The following is a 16706-nucleotide window of genomic DNA, read 5'->3' as shown; positions in this document are numbered from 1 at the left end:
GCAGAGCCATCCTTGTCTAGATTTGCTGAAAAATGACACTATGTGTAGATAGTATTTTTTTTCTTATATTATATATTTATAAGTACTGTATGCTGAATTTCCTGACATCGTTGTGTGCAGTTAACTCTTTATATTTCGACTCTTCTTAGCAAAAATTCTGGCTCTGCTATTAATATGCGGCATCAAATGTTGCTTTCATTTAATCATTCTTTAGCTTCTCATACGCACACATGTACCGACACTAGCTTGTATTTTTCCTCTTGTCAAATTGACATTTATACTTTAATTTCCCCCCACCCCAACCTTATAAATAGATCCACAAAAAACAAACGCATACATGATTTAAAGACGTGGTCCTAAAAACATCACTCTCTACCTTTTTCCTCTCAAAATTAAATTCCCACTTCTACCACAAGCCTATATCATCATCCTTTGTTCTCTTCTTCTTTTCTTCACATCAACTTTAGTTTTCTTCATGGGAACAGCTGGTCATCATCATATGAAATCCATGGAGAAGAATGATGACTTGTTGCTAATTTCCACTAGTGACGATGCTAAGAAGAAGATTATTACAACAAATAATACTAATAAGAAAGGGTCACCAAATTCTTCTTCACTAAGGAGTTGTCAAGCTGATAAATGTAGTGTAGATTTAAGTGATGCTAAGCAGTACCATAAGAGGCACAAAGTCTGTGAATACCATGCAAAGTCTCAAGTCGTCGTCGTCGCCGGACTCCGGCAACGCTTCTGTCAACAATGCAGCCGGTTTGATCACTTTCTCTGCCTTTTGTTTGATCTAAAGTCAAAATGACACCTTTTCATATTTAGATTTTTAACGTCAAACTTTTCATTTTACCGTTAATAACAAGTTATCATATGACATGTTTAAACCCGAGTTCCAAGGCTACTTTTGGTATGTATCAAAAAAGAGTTCATTCTTTTTAAAACTTTATCTCCGATTAAACATTGTCATATAAATAAAATAAACGGAAAAGGGTCAAATATCTGTACTTATCGGAAAAAGGGTTAAATATCTTTTTCTAGTTATCTTTGGGTCAAATATCTTGCTTTAGTTATCTTTGGGTTCAATATCATCTCTTGTTATCTTTTGGATTAAGTATACTCTTCCTCCATTAAAATTGTTATGATGAGGCATGAAATATGACATGTAATGACAGTAAAGGTGAGGAGGACACACATGTAGCGTGCGCCTCGCTAACCCAACCCATTTACCCCTCTCTTCCCCTTCTTCTTTCACCACTATCATCTCCTCCCCTCCATAACCTTTGCCACCATTAACACCACCACACCACCATCAAGGATAAACTTTCTTCACTCTAGTTTTGATTCATCTTTCATCAAGAAAAAAACTCGCTGAGAGTTGTTTCAACTTTACTCTAACGTATCCTTCAAAGAAAGATCATACTTCTTTTTTCTTCTAAGTCGTTCAAGATTTCAGTTTTTATCTGGGTGTGTGAGATTCTTGTTAGTGTTGTTTCTTCATGTGAATTAATTATTTATCTTGTAGATAAATTTATGAATTTGTTGCATTCTAAACACCATTTTCTGTAAAAACTGAAACTGTTAACTAGAAATTTATTTTCTTTTATGGCTACGTCCTTGATTGGTCATTTGGATGGTTATCATCCAAGTAAAATTGAAAGGAAAAAACAACTTCAAGTTTATCTAAGACTATGAGATAAACAGAAATCAAAACTAGAGTGAAGAAAATTTATCCTTGATGGTGGTGTGGAGGTGCTAATGGTGGCAAAGGTTGTGCAGGAGAGGAGATGGTAGTGTTGGAAGAAGAAGGGAAGAGAGGGGTAAATGGCTTGGGTTTGTGAGGTGACATGCTATGTGGTGTGCATCTCACCGAGTTGTCAGTGCCACATCATATTTCATGTCCATCATGAACAATCTTAACGGGAAGGATATATTTGGACCTAAAGTATAACAGGGAGTTATGTTTGAACCCAAAATATAACGGAAAGGGTATATTTGAAACCAAAGTATAACGAGGGGTATATTTAAACCATTTCTGATAGTTCAGGGGTATATTTGACCCTTTTCCGTAAAAATAAAACGAAGGGACTATTTGTTTATTTGTTACATAGATTACATTTGTCTGTAAAGTAGTTGAAAAGCTGGTATTTGAATGTGACTATATAGTACGTACTCATGTTTTTCTTGTTGAGATTGACCATTTATATCCTAGTAAAAGAAATCATTGGAGACCAATTATTTACTTTAACACCTACTTCTTCTAGGTAATCTTCATGTCATTTTCTGTGTCATCTCTATGGTTTAATTAGATCAGATTAAGAACTGCCTAGATTGACTTCATAAACTAAGTGGTTGACAAGTTTAGTTACGTTCCTCATATGAGTCAATTCGTTTAATATCATGACATTGATGATCTGTTTGCAGTTAAAAAGTGGTTGAGCTAGATGCCAAAAATAGCATGGAAAAGCTTCTTTTTAAAGTGGGAATAAATTATAAAGGCATCTTACATCACCAAGTTTAGAACATATATTAATTTATGCACTTTTTTTTGTTTGTTTTACCATTTATTATGCAGATTCACTATCACGACTAATCCAAATTCACACCACATAGGATCTGTAATAGGACAGATCGAGAACTTATCATGTATTATGCAGTAGTTGTAGTATGACAGATAAATTCTCAATCTGTCCCCAATTCAGATTCGCACTGAATAAGTTCTGAATGTTTTGTCTTAGCTTTTATTTTTTGTCATGGTGTATTGTTCCTTTTTACTTTTGTTGTTCCTCACCTTTTCGTTTTTCCTCATGCATTAAAGATAGGAGAATGGTCCTTCAAAATTTCGTTAACTGATTTAAATCAAGAGTAACTTAAGTTTTTGTAATTAATTAAACATATTTTCTAATTTTTAAAAACAAATTAAGTATATAATGCCATAACTTATTAAAATATTATGCAAACTAGCTAAGGTAACAAGATCTCGCTTTTGGTTTCTTATGATGTATTAGGAAAACAATTTAGTTAATTAATGAATGATTAGTTGACGTTCCTTATCTCGATCTTTTTTGTCTTTCATTTTTAATTAATTTATCACGTTATAATAATAAAATCAGATCGGGGCATGTACACCTGACTTCAGATCTGATTTCGTGATAGTGTACTTGTGATTGATATTTTCTGCTTAATTACATATTAAGCGAAAAATGGTATGCTATTGCACGTACATACATGAAAATTAGGTTCAAATAGGCTAATTTGTTAGTTGATCTAACTATTATTATGATAAAGTCCTCTAAAAAAGTAGTACCACTTACGATCATTACGAATAATAAGTGGAATTAGTTATTTGAAAAAAAATAACTTGAATAATAAAGAAAGTAACCTAAATTAAAAGTTAAATTATACTGATAGCTAGCGTAATTATTTACACGATTCATATAGACACTTTAAAATCCTTTCATAATTTTTGAAATGGTGCTGGCTAGATAAAAAAATTACCCACACCTAAATATGCGGATCTGGGTAGGCTCTATAGGTTCAATTTTTAAGATTCTTAACATTGAACCTATTTTATTTTTAAAATTATGGGTTCAGACCTACTATTCGCTACAATTCAGTGAACTTTTACACATAAACTATGTTATGCGTCAAAAAATCTTGGTTTTAGTTGAACTCGATCATCAAAATCTTGGTTTGAACTGAGCACTTTTATTCTAACGCTACGTACATCTCCTTGTCAAACCAATTAATATATGCAAGATATATATATATATATATATATATATATATATATATATATATATATATATATATATATATATATATATATATATTGTAATGATAATTAAAATGTATGTTCTGCTTTTGGTTAATTAAATAACTATGCAGTTTTCATGAGCTGACGGAATTTGATGAATCGAAGAGGAGTTGTCGAAGGCGTTTGGCTGGGCATAACGAAAGGCGAAGAAAGAATTCATCATCATCATCTGCAGATCAGCCTCCTAATACTATTGCAGAAGGTTCAACCAGAAAAGGAACAGTGACACTCAACACGGACATTAACAACATGATGTGTGGTCAAGTTGATGACAGAGGAGGAATTCACGTATCTATCCAAGAGAATTCCACTTACAAAAACTTCCATCTCCGTTGAAAAAATGCATGCATGTTTATAGTATAAAATAATTGCTCTCTCTCTTCTGTCATAGTTCTCTCTAAGTAATCTGTTTCCAAAATAATCATCATCAGTTACACCACCAGTGGCTTAATTTATCAATTATCTGCACTAAAAACAATATCAGTTATCATTATGATAATGAACTACTGTCAAATACCAGAATCATGCATGGCTGCTGGTAGTTTATAAGTACTATATATTGATCTGTGGTTGCTTTCTGCTATATATATCTAACTAAGATATGTGTGATCTCAATGTAATTAAAGTATTAGTGACTTTAAGGACTTGGTACGTTAAGGTTGTTGTAGTCCTTGTAGAGTTGTAGTAGGACAGAGGATTTATCGCGATTTTAATTTTATTATGGTGTTTTCTCTATGTATTGTAATATATAAGTTTAAAGAAGAGCATAGTCCATGACTCATTGGGCTCCTAATTGTTTAGTTTGAGTTGTAAGTTTCGTGGAGTAACCTATTGTCCATGGGGTGTCCTATTAATCCCTTAATTTTATATCTGTACGGACTATTGGTTGGTGACAATTAGCTATATATTCATGTTCCAATTGTTACGTTGTTTTAGTTTCTTCATTTACTTTTGAGAAGAGTTTAACAAGTAGTATTGCTTCGGATTAGAATTTTCACTAGAGGGAGATAGAATATAAAGAAGTGTCTATACAAACTTTGACCTATTTATATAACGTTGTTTTTTGACGAAAGAGCGTTAGCTGACTCCTATTAGGTAAGGTTATAGCTTCGCCCTACTCTATACTATAACCTCTTCTACAGTCTACACACACACACACACACATCTTCCTTACGTTTTGATATTGCATTAGAAAACAGAGGAAAAAGGGACGAGAGAAGAAAAATTGATGCTGCTTAGTTCTTATTACTGCAATTTTACAATCAAAGGTAACTAGTTTAATTAAACAAGTGTATAACTGATGCATGCAATTATGCAACCATGAACCTCGAGTATATGAAAAGCTTAATTCAAAGATTCTTGAAGTACATAATCATGTGTATATGATCACGTAGTCAAATTTTAAACAAATGCTCCTAGATATATGCATGCCCACAATATGAGAGTACTTTCATTTCATGATATTTAAAAGGATTTTCATGAAATTGTAAGAAGCGTAATATAAGATTTTAAGTTGTTATATAGACGCTATATTTCGTTGTGTCAAACGTATGAAAATAGTGAATGCATTTATCCCCGTTTTAGATTTGCTTCATCCTTTTATGATAATTCAAAAGAGGAGAGGTTGTTTGTATGAGAGCGCGAGAGGCGTGAAGAAGGGGAAAAAAAATGAGGCAGTGAAACAAAATGCCGATTAGGGTCTAGGGAAAAAATTGCATTTGTGTGGACCACAGAAATAGTCAACTACGACTAGCATAGACCCGATTCTGGCGATTCAACCTATCATAAAGACATTTTTAACACTAAAGAATTAGTTTTTAACACAAAAGAATTAATCACATGTATTATATAAAAGTGAAAATAAACGGGAAATGAAATTGTTGGTACATACATAGCATATTTAAAGTTTTATTTTACGATTCAAACAATTACTTCTGAAATATAAAGGAGACCAACTTTCTTAGATAACCCTTTATATGACTTTTCTACTTTCACTAATATTTTAGATGAGCTAAAAAATCATTGATCATTCACATAACTTTTACTTCTTTTTTTTTTTAATGTATAATTGTTTACTAAGAGCTTTATTTTAATAACATATTTGTTATTTTATAAAATCGTGTATTACTTGATTCAGCATACACATGCCTAGAAACTAGTTTAATTAAACAAGTTTATAACTGATGCATGCAATTATGCAACCATGAACCTCGAGTGTATCAAAAGCTTAATTCAAAGATTTTTGAAGTACATAATCATGTGTATATGATCACATAGTCAAATTTTAAATAAATACTCCTAGATATATATATATATGCATGCCCACAATATGAAACTACTTTCGTTTAGTGAAACTTAAAAGGATTTTCATGAAATTGTAAGAGGCGGAATTCAAGATTTTAAGTTGTTGTTCGCTATATTTCGTTGTGTCAAACATGTGAAAATAGTGAGTGCGTCTATCCTTGTTTCAGATTTGTTTCATCCATTTATGATAACTCGGAAGAGGAGAGTATGCGAGAGAGAGAGAGAGAGAGAGGCGTGAAGAAGGAAAAAAATACTAGGCGGTGAAACAAAATGACGGTTAGGGAAAAAATTGCATTTATATGGAGCACACAGAAATAGTCAACTACGACTAGTATAGACCAGATTCTGGCGATCCAATCGGTTAGAAAGACATTTTTAACACAAAAAAATTAATGACATGTATTATATAAAAGTGAAATAAAACAGGAAATGAACTTGTCCGTACATATATAGCATAGTGATTTTAGTTCCAAATTTGCCCCAAATGAAACATGAAAATTATAATTTTGCCTTGGTTCGTCCTTCCCAACCCCCATTTCTAATATAGAGTAATTTGATACATATTTGACACGAGATTCTAATTACTAAATACACCAATCATTAAAAGACATTTAAAAATTCATATCTTCTCGTGTGAACGCAATCTATATCTAAATGTCGACGTTTTAAGTTGACAAAAAAGTTTAAAAGATGAGAGCATCCTTGAGAGTAAATGACATCATATCCTCACTGTACAATTGTTTAACATGCATAATGTATTTTCTTTTTAGAAAATTGTAAGAATTACTTTTGACATAATTGAAAAGACGAAAAAGTCCCTCTTAAAAAGCATATTTTTGCTGTAGATTTTCAATATCTACACTCTGGGTCGGGATTATGATACCATATACGTGTTTGAACGAACTCAATAACTTTGATCTGCTTAGACCTTATATTTGTTTTAAAAAATCTATTATATACATAAGAATATTTAGGTGACACCAGATGCACGTGTGACACACGGAATGCACGTGTGGCACATGAAATGTACGTGTGACGCACACAGAAGCTAATCTTATTAAACATAGTTGAGATGTTTTATTAAGATTTGGCTTTAGACCAACAATTTCATTGAGCCACCCTTGGTTGTTATTCGCTATTTCCTTGTATCAAAAGTGCGAAAAATGAATGCGTCAAATCCTATTTCAATTTCATTCCATCCATTTATGAGAAATGTGTAATTTGTGTGCATACTTGGCACGAGATTCTAACTTCTCCTAAATACATCGATCATAAAAATATATTTAAGAAAATCACATCTTCCCGTGTGAACGCCATCTATATCTAAATGTCGTCGTTTCAAGTTGATAAAAAAAATGAGAGCGCCTTGAGAATAAATTACATCTTATCCTCACTGTACAACTGTTTAACACACGTAATATATTCTCTTTTTGGAAAATGTTAGAGTTACTTTCGACATTATTCAAAACAAAAAAGTCCCTCTTAAAAAGGCATATTTTTTGTTGAAGATTTCCAATATCTGCACTCCGAGGTGGGACTACATTATTTGTTACGTGTTCAGACGAATCCAATAAATTTGATCTACTTAGACCTTAAATTTGTATTAATATAATTTGATCAATTGGATTTCAATACTGGATACTGAAAAAAGAAGACATGCAGGAAATTTACTCATCCCAAGTCCACTTCTCCCTCTCTCTCTCTCTCTCTACAATGAAAAAAATACCTCTATGCTTTCATCAAATTTACAACTCTCTCTTTCTTTTCTTCTCCCAATTCCAAACACCAAATAAAACCAACACACATTCTTGAAAAATACTTTTCCTTTTCTCTGATACAACAAAATCAAGCGGTGCTCATCAAAAAAAAGGCCAGCCTAGAAACACTTTTTATCGAATTATAATCAAGATGATGATAACAACAACGACGACGACGACGTTGATGATAACAACGATGATGAGTAAATAACATCTTATCCTCATTGTACAACTGTTTAATACGCTTAATACATTCTCTTTTTGGAAAACGTTAGAATTACTTTAATTTCTACATTATTGAAAAGACGGAGAAGTCCCTCTTAAAAAGGCATATTTCTTGATGTAGATTTTCAATATCTACACCGCAGGACGGGACTACAATACCAGATAATACCAGATACGTGCTTGATTGGATCCAATAATTTCGATTTTCTTCAACCTTATATTTATATTAAAAAATTATTAAATATATATAAATATTTAATTGACACCAGACGCACGTGCGACACACAGAATGCACATGTGGGACACTAGATGTACGTGTGACGCATGCAGAAGCTAATCTTATTGAATATATTTGAGACGTTTTATTAAAGTATGGCTTTAGACCATTAATTTCATTGAGCCACCAGGCTTTAGACCATTAATTTCATTGAGCCACCCCTGGTTGTTATTAGCTATTTCATCGTATCAAAAGTGCAAAAATAATGAACGCGACAATTCCTATTTCAGATTCGTTCCATCCATTTATGAGAAATGTGTAATATGTGTGCATACTTGGCACGAGATTCTAACCACTCCTAAATACATCGATCATTAAAATACAGTTAAAAAATCACATCTTCTCATTTGAATGTCATCTATATCTAAACGTCGTCATTTCAAGTTGATAAAAAAGAACAAAAAATGAGAGCTCCTCGGGAGTAAATGACATCGTATCCTCATTGTACAACTGTTTAGCATGCGTAATATATTTTGCTTTTGGAAAATGTTTGAATTACTTTCGACATTACTGAAAAGATAAAAAAGTCCCTCTTAAAACTGTATATTTCTTGTTGTAGATTTGAATATCTACACTCCGGGGCCGGACTACAATACCATATAAGTGTCTGAACGAGCCCAATAACTTCGATTTGCTTAGACCTTATATTTGTATGAATTTTTTATTAAATATATATAAATATTTAATCGATACTAGATGCACGTGTGACACACAAAATGCACATATGGCACATGAGATGCACGTGTGACGCACACAAAAGCTAATTTTATTAATTGAGACGTTCTATTAAGGTTTGGCTTTAGGGCTTAGACCACAAATTCCATTGAGACATCCCTGGTTGTTATTTCCTATTTCCTTGTGTCCAAAGTGTGAAAATAATGAATGCGTCAATTCCTATTTTAGATTCATTCCATCCATTTATGAGAAATGTGTAATTTGTATGCGTACTTGGCACGAATTCTAACTACTAAATACCCTGATCATCAAAAGAAAATTAAAAAAATCACATCTTCTCGTGTGAAGGCAGTCTATATCTAAACGTCATCATTTAAAGTTGGTTAGAACAGTAAATGAGAGCGCTTCGAGAGTAAATGACATCTTATCCTCACTATACAACTGTTTGACACGCGTAATATATTCTCTTTTTGAAAAACGTTAAAATTACTTTTGACATTATTCAAAAGACAAAATAGTCTCTCTTAAAAAGCAATATTTCTTGTTGTAGATTGCTGACATCTACATTGCAGGACAGAACTACAATATTAGATATGGATTCGGACCAACTCAATATTTTTTGCTTAAACCTTATATTCGGATTAGAAAATCCATTTAAAAAGTATAAATATTTAATTGCAAAGCCGATAACTAAATCAAACTATAAATTCAAAATTTGTAAACTTCAAATCCTGAATAAGTCTTGATCTGCTCTCCATTCCAAAGGAAAACAGAATTGAATGGAAAGTGAAAAAAAGAAGAAGGAAAGAAGTGTCTAAAGTTGCAAACTTGTAAAAACATATTCTCTAACAACTTTTGTCAGGGAGCTCTTTATCCCCCTTTTTTTTTGGCCACCTCATTCGGTGGATATATTTATTAATAGGAAAATGATGTCCCAAAAAAAAAAAAAAAGAACCACAACAAGACAGAAACAAAAGGGTAATTGAAAGGATACATCTAGAACACTATCACTAAACACAAGGGAGTTGCACGTGTGGCACATGAAATTTCAGGTCCTTATTCGAAAATCCATTTTTGTTGTTGGGCACCGGGTGAAAGATAAAAGACGTGTAGTATAATTATGTTTGTGGAGAAAAAGAGAAAAAAAGAAAAAGGAAGCTCAAAATTTACTCAACCCAAGGACTTTAAATTTGTATTAATATAATTGGATTTCAATACTGGATAGTGAACACCGGGTAGAAATAAAAGAAGACATGTAGAAGTAATGTATATGTATGTGGAAAAAAGATAAATAAAGAAAAAGGCAGCTCAAAATTTACTCATCCCAAATCAACTTCTCTTCTCTTCACTTCTCCTTCTCTCTTCTTCATAGACTTCCTTTCTCTCTCTCTAAAAAGTGAAAAAACACAACTCTATGCTTTCATCAAATTTACAACTCTCTCTTCCTTTTCTTCTTCCAATTCCAAACACCAAATAAAGCCCACACATTTTTGAAAAAAACTTATTCTTTTCTATGCTACAACAAAACCAAACGGTGCCCAACAACAAAAATGCCAGCCCAGAAACGCTATTTTCTTGTATTAAAAATGCCAAAATAATGAATGCATCAATTCCTATTTTAGATTTGTTCCACCCATTTATGAGAAATGTATAATTTGACATGCATACTTGGCACGAGATTCCAACTACTCCTAAATTCACCCATCATTAAAAGGAATTTAAAAATATCACAACTTCTCGTGTGAAAGCCATTTATATCTAAACGTCATCGTTTCAAATTGATAAAAAGACAAAAAACGAGAGCTCCTCGAGAGTAAATGACATTTTATCCTCACTGCACAACTATTTAACACGCATAATTATATTCTCTTTTTGGAAAACGGTAGATTTACTTTCGACATTATTGAAAAAGACCAAAAAATCCCTCTTAATAAGCATATTTCGTGCTGTAGATTTCCAATATCTACATTCTGGCCAAATACGTGTTTGAACGAACCCAATAACTTCGATCAGCTTAGACCTTATTTGTTTTAAGAAATTTATTAAATATATATAAATATTTAGTTGACACTAGATGCAGATGTGGGACACACAATGCACATGTGGCACACGAAATGGACGTGTGACGCACACAGAAGCTAATTTTATTGAACATATTTGAGACATTTCATTAAGGTTTGATTTTAAACCCCAAATTTCATTGCGCCACCCCCGATTGTTATTCTCTATTTACTTGAATCAAAAGTGCGAAAAATGAATGCATCAATTCCTATCTCAGATTCATTCCATCCATTTATGAGAAATGTGTAAATTCTGTGTATACTTGGCACAAGATTCTAACTACTCCTAAATACACCGATCATTAAATTTTTTTAAAAAATCACATCTTCTCATGTGAACCCCATCTATATCTAAACGTTGTCGTTTTAAGTTGACAAAAAAGAAAAAAAATGAGAGCGCCTTGAGAATAAATGACATCTTATCCTCACTATACAACTGTTTAACAGGCGTAGTATATTCACTTTTTGGAAAATGTTAGAGTTACTTTCGACATAATTCAAAAGACAAAAAAGTCCCTCTTAAAAAGGCATATTCCTTGCGGTAGATTTTCAACGTCTGCCGCGGAACTACAATAACAGATACGGGTCGAGATGAACCCAATAATTTTTATTTAAATTCTATATTCGTATTAGATAATCAATTAAATATGTATACATAATTAATTACGAACCTAGTGACTAAAACGAATTATGAATTTGATTATAGACCCAAAACCCATAAACTTTAAATTCTCAACACATCTTAATTTGTCATTCATTCTAATCTGCCATATTCCAATCAGTGGCGTACACATGATTTTTTGTCAGCGGTGTCACATTTTAAAATGAGAAACAATAAATAAAACAATGTAACACCGGAACAAAATATAAATAAAACATCATTCACGTACAGTAATATAACTTTTCTCGATGAGATTTTTTTTTGTTTAATGTATTCAAAATAACCTCATTAAAAGTAGCGAGAAAGAAGGTGAAAGAAAAAAAAAACATAAAAAAACCCGCAAATAACTAAGTAGGGAAGGAGAAAGATCTTTTTTTCTTAACAATTAAGAGGTCGTGGGCTTGAACCCAAATATGTTATAAAACTTTTTGTAGATGAGGAATATAACTTTTTTAAGAAAAAAGTGATGTGCTGCTGGGTTTCGAACTCGCGTTCAACTCTAAAAGAGGTAGCGCCCGACCAATTAAGCTATGCGATCCAAAGTGCTATGAGGTGTCACTTAAAAAAATATATCCTCAATTTTGCCTTTGCCTTTTAATTATACATAAATATTTAGTAAAATTTTCCGACAAAGCAGTGTCACGTGACACCCCTCGGCCTAAGGTAGATCCACCCCCGATTCCAATGGAAAAAAGAGTTGAATGGAAAAAAGAAAAAGGTTTAGTCGGATCTCACTATAGATTCCAGACAAAGGAAAAGAAAAAGATTTAGTCGAATCTCCCAATAGATATCAGACATCGGGTGAAAAAACAAAACACATGAAGTAGATGTATGTGGGAAAAAAGAGAAATAAAGAAAAAGGCAGCACAAAATTTACTCATCCCAAGTCCACTTCACTTCTCTACTCTTTCTATCTTTTCCATAAGACCCCATTCTCACTCTCTACAAAGTGGGAAAAAAAAAAACATCTTCATGCAGCTTTCATCAAATTTACAACTCTCATTTCCATTTCCTCTCTCAATTCCAAACACCAAATAAAGCCAACACAAATTCTTGAAAAAAACTTCTCCTTTATGCTACAACAAAATCAAGAGGTGCCCAAAAACAAAAATGTCAGCCCATAAACACTATTTCCTTGTATTAAAGTGTGAAAATAATGAATGCGTCAAATCCTATTTCAGATTCGTTCCATCCATTTATGAGAAATTTGTAATTTGTCGTGCATACTTGGCACGAGCTTCCAACTACTCCAAAATACACCTATCATTAAAAGGAATTTTTTTAAAAAAAAATCACATCTTCTCGAGTGAACGCCATCTATATCTAAACGTCGTCGTTTCAATTCCATTCACTTATGAGAAATGTGTAATTTGATATGCATACTTGGCACGAGATTCCAACTACTCCAAAATACACCTATCATTAAAATGAATTTTTAAAAATAATCACATCTTCTCATGTGAACGCCATCTATATCTAAACGTCCTCGTTTCAAGTTCATAAAAAGAACAAAAAATGAGAGCTTCTCGAGAGTAAATGACATCTTATCCTCACTGTACAACCATTTAACACGCATAATGTATTCCGTTTTTGGAAAACGTTAGAATTACTTTTAACATTATGGAAAAGACGAAAAAATCCCTCTTAAAAAGCATATATCTTTTTGTAGATTTCCAATATCTACATTCCAGAGCAGGACTACAATACCAGATACGTGTTTGGACAAACCCAATAACTTTGATCTGCTTAGACCTTATATTTGTTTTAAAAAATCTATTAAATATATATAAATATTTAGTTGACACCAGATGCAGATGTGGCACACAGAATGCACATGTGGCACACGGAATGTACGTGTGACGCACACTTACAACTCTCACTTCAATTTCATTGAGCCATCCCTGATTGTTATTTGCTATTTACTTGCAGCAAAAGTGCAAAAAAGGAATGCGTTAATTCCTATTTCAGATTCATTCCATCCATTTATGAGAAATGTGTAATTTGTGTGCATACTTGGCACAAGATTCTAACTACTCCTAAATACACCGATCATTAAAAAACATTTGAAAGAATCACATCCTATCATGTGAATACCATCTATATCTAAACGTTGTCGTTTTAAGTTGATAACAAAGAAAACAAATGAGAGCGCCTCGAGAATAAATGACATCTTATCCTCACTATACAACTGTTTAACACAAGTAATGTATTCTTTTTTTGAAATTTTTTAGAGTTACTTTCAATATAATTCAAAAAATAAAAAAAATCCCTCTTAAATAGGCACTCCTTGCAATAGATTTTCAACATCTGCCGCGGAACTACAATATTAGATACGGGTTGAGACGAACCCAATAATTTAAGTCTGAATCCTATATTTGTATTAGATAATCAATTAAATATGTATAAATATTTAATTACAAAACTAGTAACTAAAACAAATTACGAATTTGATGATAAACCGAAAACCCATAAACTTTAAATTCTGAATACATCTTAATCTGCCATTCAATCCAATGGAAAAAAGAGTTGAATGGAAAAAAAAAAGGTTTAGTCGGAACTCACAATAGATACCGGACAAAGGAAAAAGAAAAAGGTTTAGTCGGATCTCCCTATAGATATCAACACCGGCTGAAAAAATAAAACACATGAAGTATATGTACGTGGGTAAAAAGAGAAATAAAGAAAGAGGCAGCCCAAAATTTACTTATCCCCAAGTCCACTTCACTTCTCTACTCTCTCTCTCTTCATCATAAGACCCCCTTTCTCTCTCTCTCTACAAAATGAAAAAAAAAAATCTCTACGCATCTTTCATCAAATTTAAAACTCTCACTTCCATTTCTTCTCCCAATTCCAAACACCAATAAACGCCAACACACATTCTTGAAAAAAAAACTTCTCCTTTTCTATGCTACAACAAAACCAAGCGGTGCCCAACAACAAAAATGCCAGCCCAGAAACGCTATTACACGTGCGAAAATAATGAATACGTCAATTCCTATTTCAGATTTGTTCCATCCATTTATGAGAAATATTTAATTTGACATGCATACTTGGCACGAGATTCCAACTACTCCTAAATACACCTATCATTAAAAGGATTTTTTTTTAAGAAAAACTACATCTTCTCGTGTGAACGCCAGCTATAGCTAAATGTCGTCGTTTCAAGTTCAGAAAAAAGAACAAAAAATGAGAGCTCCTTGAGAGTAACTGCCATCTTTTCCTCACTATACAACTATTTAACACGCATAATATAGTCCGTTTGGAAAATGTTAGAATTACTTTCAACGTTATGGAAGTGGAACTGACCCTGAAGCCTTTGATGAGTAATTCTCTTTGTTACTTGAGAACTTTTTTTTTTTTTACTATGCATGTTTAATTTTGTGTTTTTTTACTGTTGGGTTTGTTACTTTCTATCTTTTTCTGTAACGATCGTTTGGTCGTTATAGTTCTTTCGGCATTTTCCCCCTTTTCCGAGCATTGATTAGCTCGCTTTTGACCCGAAGGAACCGCTGATATGCTTCCTGGGGTGCCTAGACCGAATTCGGGCAACTTTGGTGAAAATATAGGCTTAAAGTGAAAAATGGTTGACCCGAAATTGACTTTTGGGCAAATCGACCTTTTCCAAAATTTCGTCGATTTCGAGAGGTCCGGATGGTTGTTTAGAACCTGTATGGGTATTTGGTTCGATTCCCAATGCATTCGGATGCATTTGGGGACTTAGGATGGAAAATTAGAATTAAGGCATCGGGGGTTGACTCGGTCAACGAGGCCTCCGTTGGAAATTTCAAGACCACAAGCGTGTTCGTAGTGTAATTTTGTGTGGGTTTGTGTGTTTGATTTGTGAGCAGATGGCCTCAGGAATAACCCAGAATTTCGATTGAAGACTTAGAAAAATAGGGGAATTCTGGTGTCTGGTGCCCGCTATGGCGGCACCGCTGTTGCGGTATGTTGACCGCTGGGGCGGCCATGTATATTTTGGCCATTCTGTTGTGGCGGTCCACCATTCGCCGTGGCGGCAGCGACCGTAACAGTCTCTGCATTCCCACGCGAGTGACGGGCAGTGATTTTTCATTAAATGTGTCTTAAATAAGTCTTAGACCCTCATTATTTCCTATCTCAATTTTGGAGCTTGAGGGAACTGTTCTTGGAGCTAATTTAGAGAAATTCTTGGAGGTCAAATTTTCCTAATCCTTTACCCTTCCTTAATCCCAATCATCTTAGATTTCACCCTTCCCTTTAACAATCCCTTAGAGATGAAATTTGAGAGAGGGTTTTTGAAGAACATTTCCCTAGATTATTAATGATAAATTGATGATGGGTATGCTAGATATTGACTGATCTAAGCTTATTAAGCATATATCTTCCACTATTAACATTGAAATTCAGATTTGGAGACTTAGGGTTTATACCCAATTTGGGGGTTTTTACTTGAGATCAGATTTAGGCCAATTCTTGAGTAAAATCAACAATTAGTGGTCGGGTTATGATCACCTAGTACTTAATTTGGTATTTTGCCCGCGAATTTTCTGTTTTGCCCTTGTGGGTCCGTTTCCTCAATTTCTAGGGTTAAAACGGACCTAGTTGATATCATAGCAATATTAGTATCATTCTTCATGATTTCTAATATAGAATTCGATTATGCTTAGATTACTTTGGTTCTGAGCTTCAGAGGAAGGGCAAGGCAAAAGAGTGACTTGTTGGTGTTGCGGTTCGGCAGTCCAGGTAGGTTATGGCATACCTTTAGTGAGACTTCGTATAATGAATCACATATTTAGATTATAATGTTGGAGACAGCATGTGAACCTTCAGGTATGAAGTTGGGATGGATATTGCCTTAGGTTGGGCCTTGATGTGTGTTGGGACTAGCCACCCCGTTATGCGTGCTTGATTGTTGAATTGTGTTAGCTTGATGCCATGTGTAGTTGGT

At 33.4% G+C, this 16706-nt stretch overlaps 1 protein-coding gene across 1 annotated transcript; it reads left to right on the top strand.

Annotated features, from left to right (window-relative positions):
• Nucleotides 1-328: 328 nt before the first annotated feature.
• On the top strand, nt 329-4555 carry LOC132036931 (squamosa promoter-binding protein 1-like). Its single transcript, XM_059427343.1, has 2 exons — nt 329-765; nt 3892-4555. Exons 1-2 carry the CDS (start codon nt 476-478, stop codon nt 4154-4156), a joined length of 555 nt encoding a protein of 184 aa, XP_059283326.1. The 5' UTR covers nt 329-475; the 3' UTR covers nt 4157-4555.
• Nucleotides 4556-16706: the final 12151 nt, after the last annotated feature.

Source organism: Lycium ferocissimum, chromosome 11 (genome assembly GCF_029784015.1).
Source record: "Lycium ferocissimum isolate CSIRO_LF1 chromosome 11, AGI_CSIRO_Lferr_CH_V1, whole genome shotgun sequence".
Classification (NCBI taxonomy): Eukaryota; Viridiplantae; Streptophyta; class Magnoliopsida; order Solanales; family Solanaceae; genus Lycium; species Lycium ferocissimum.
The sequence above is the reverse complement of the archived record's forward strand: the minus strand, read 5'-3'. Positions and strand labels throughout refer to the sequence as shown.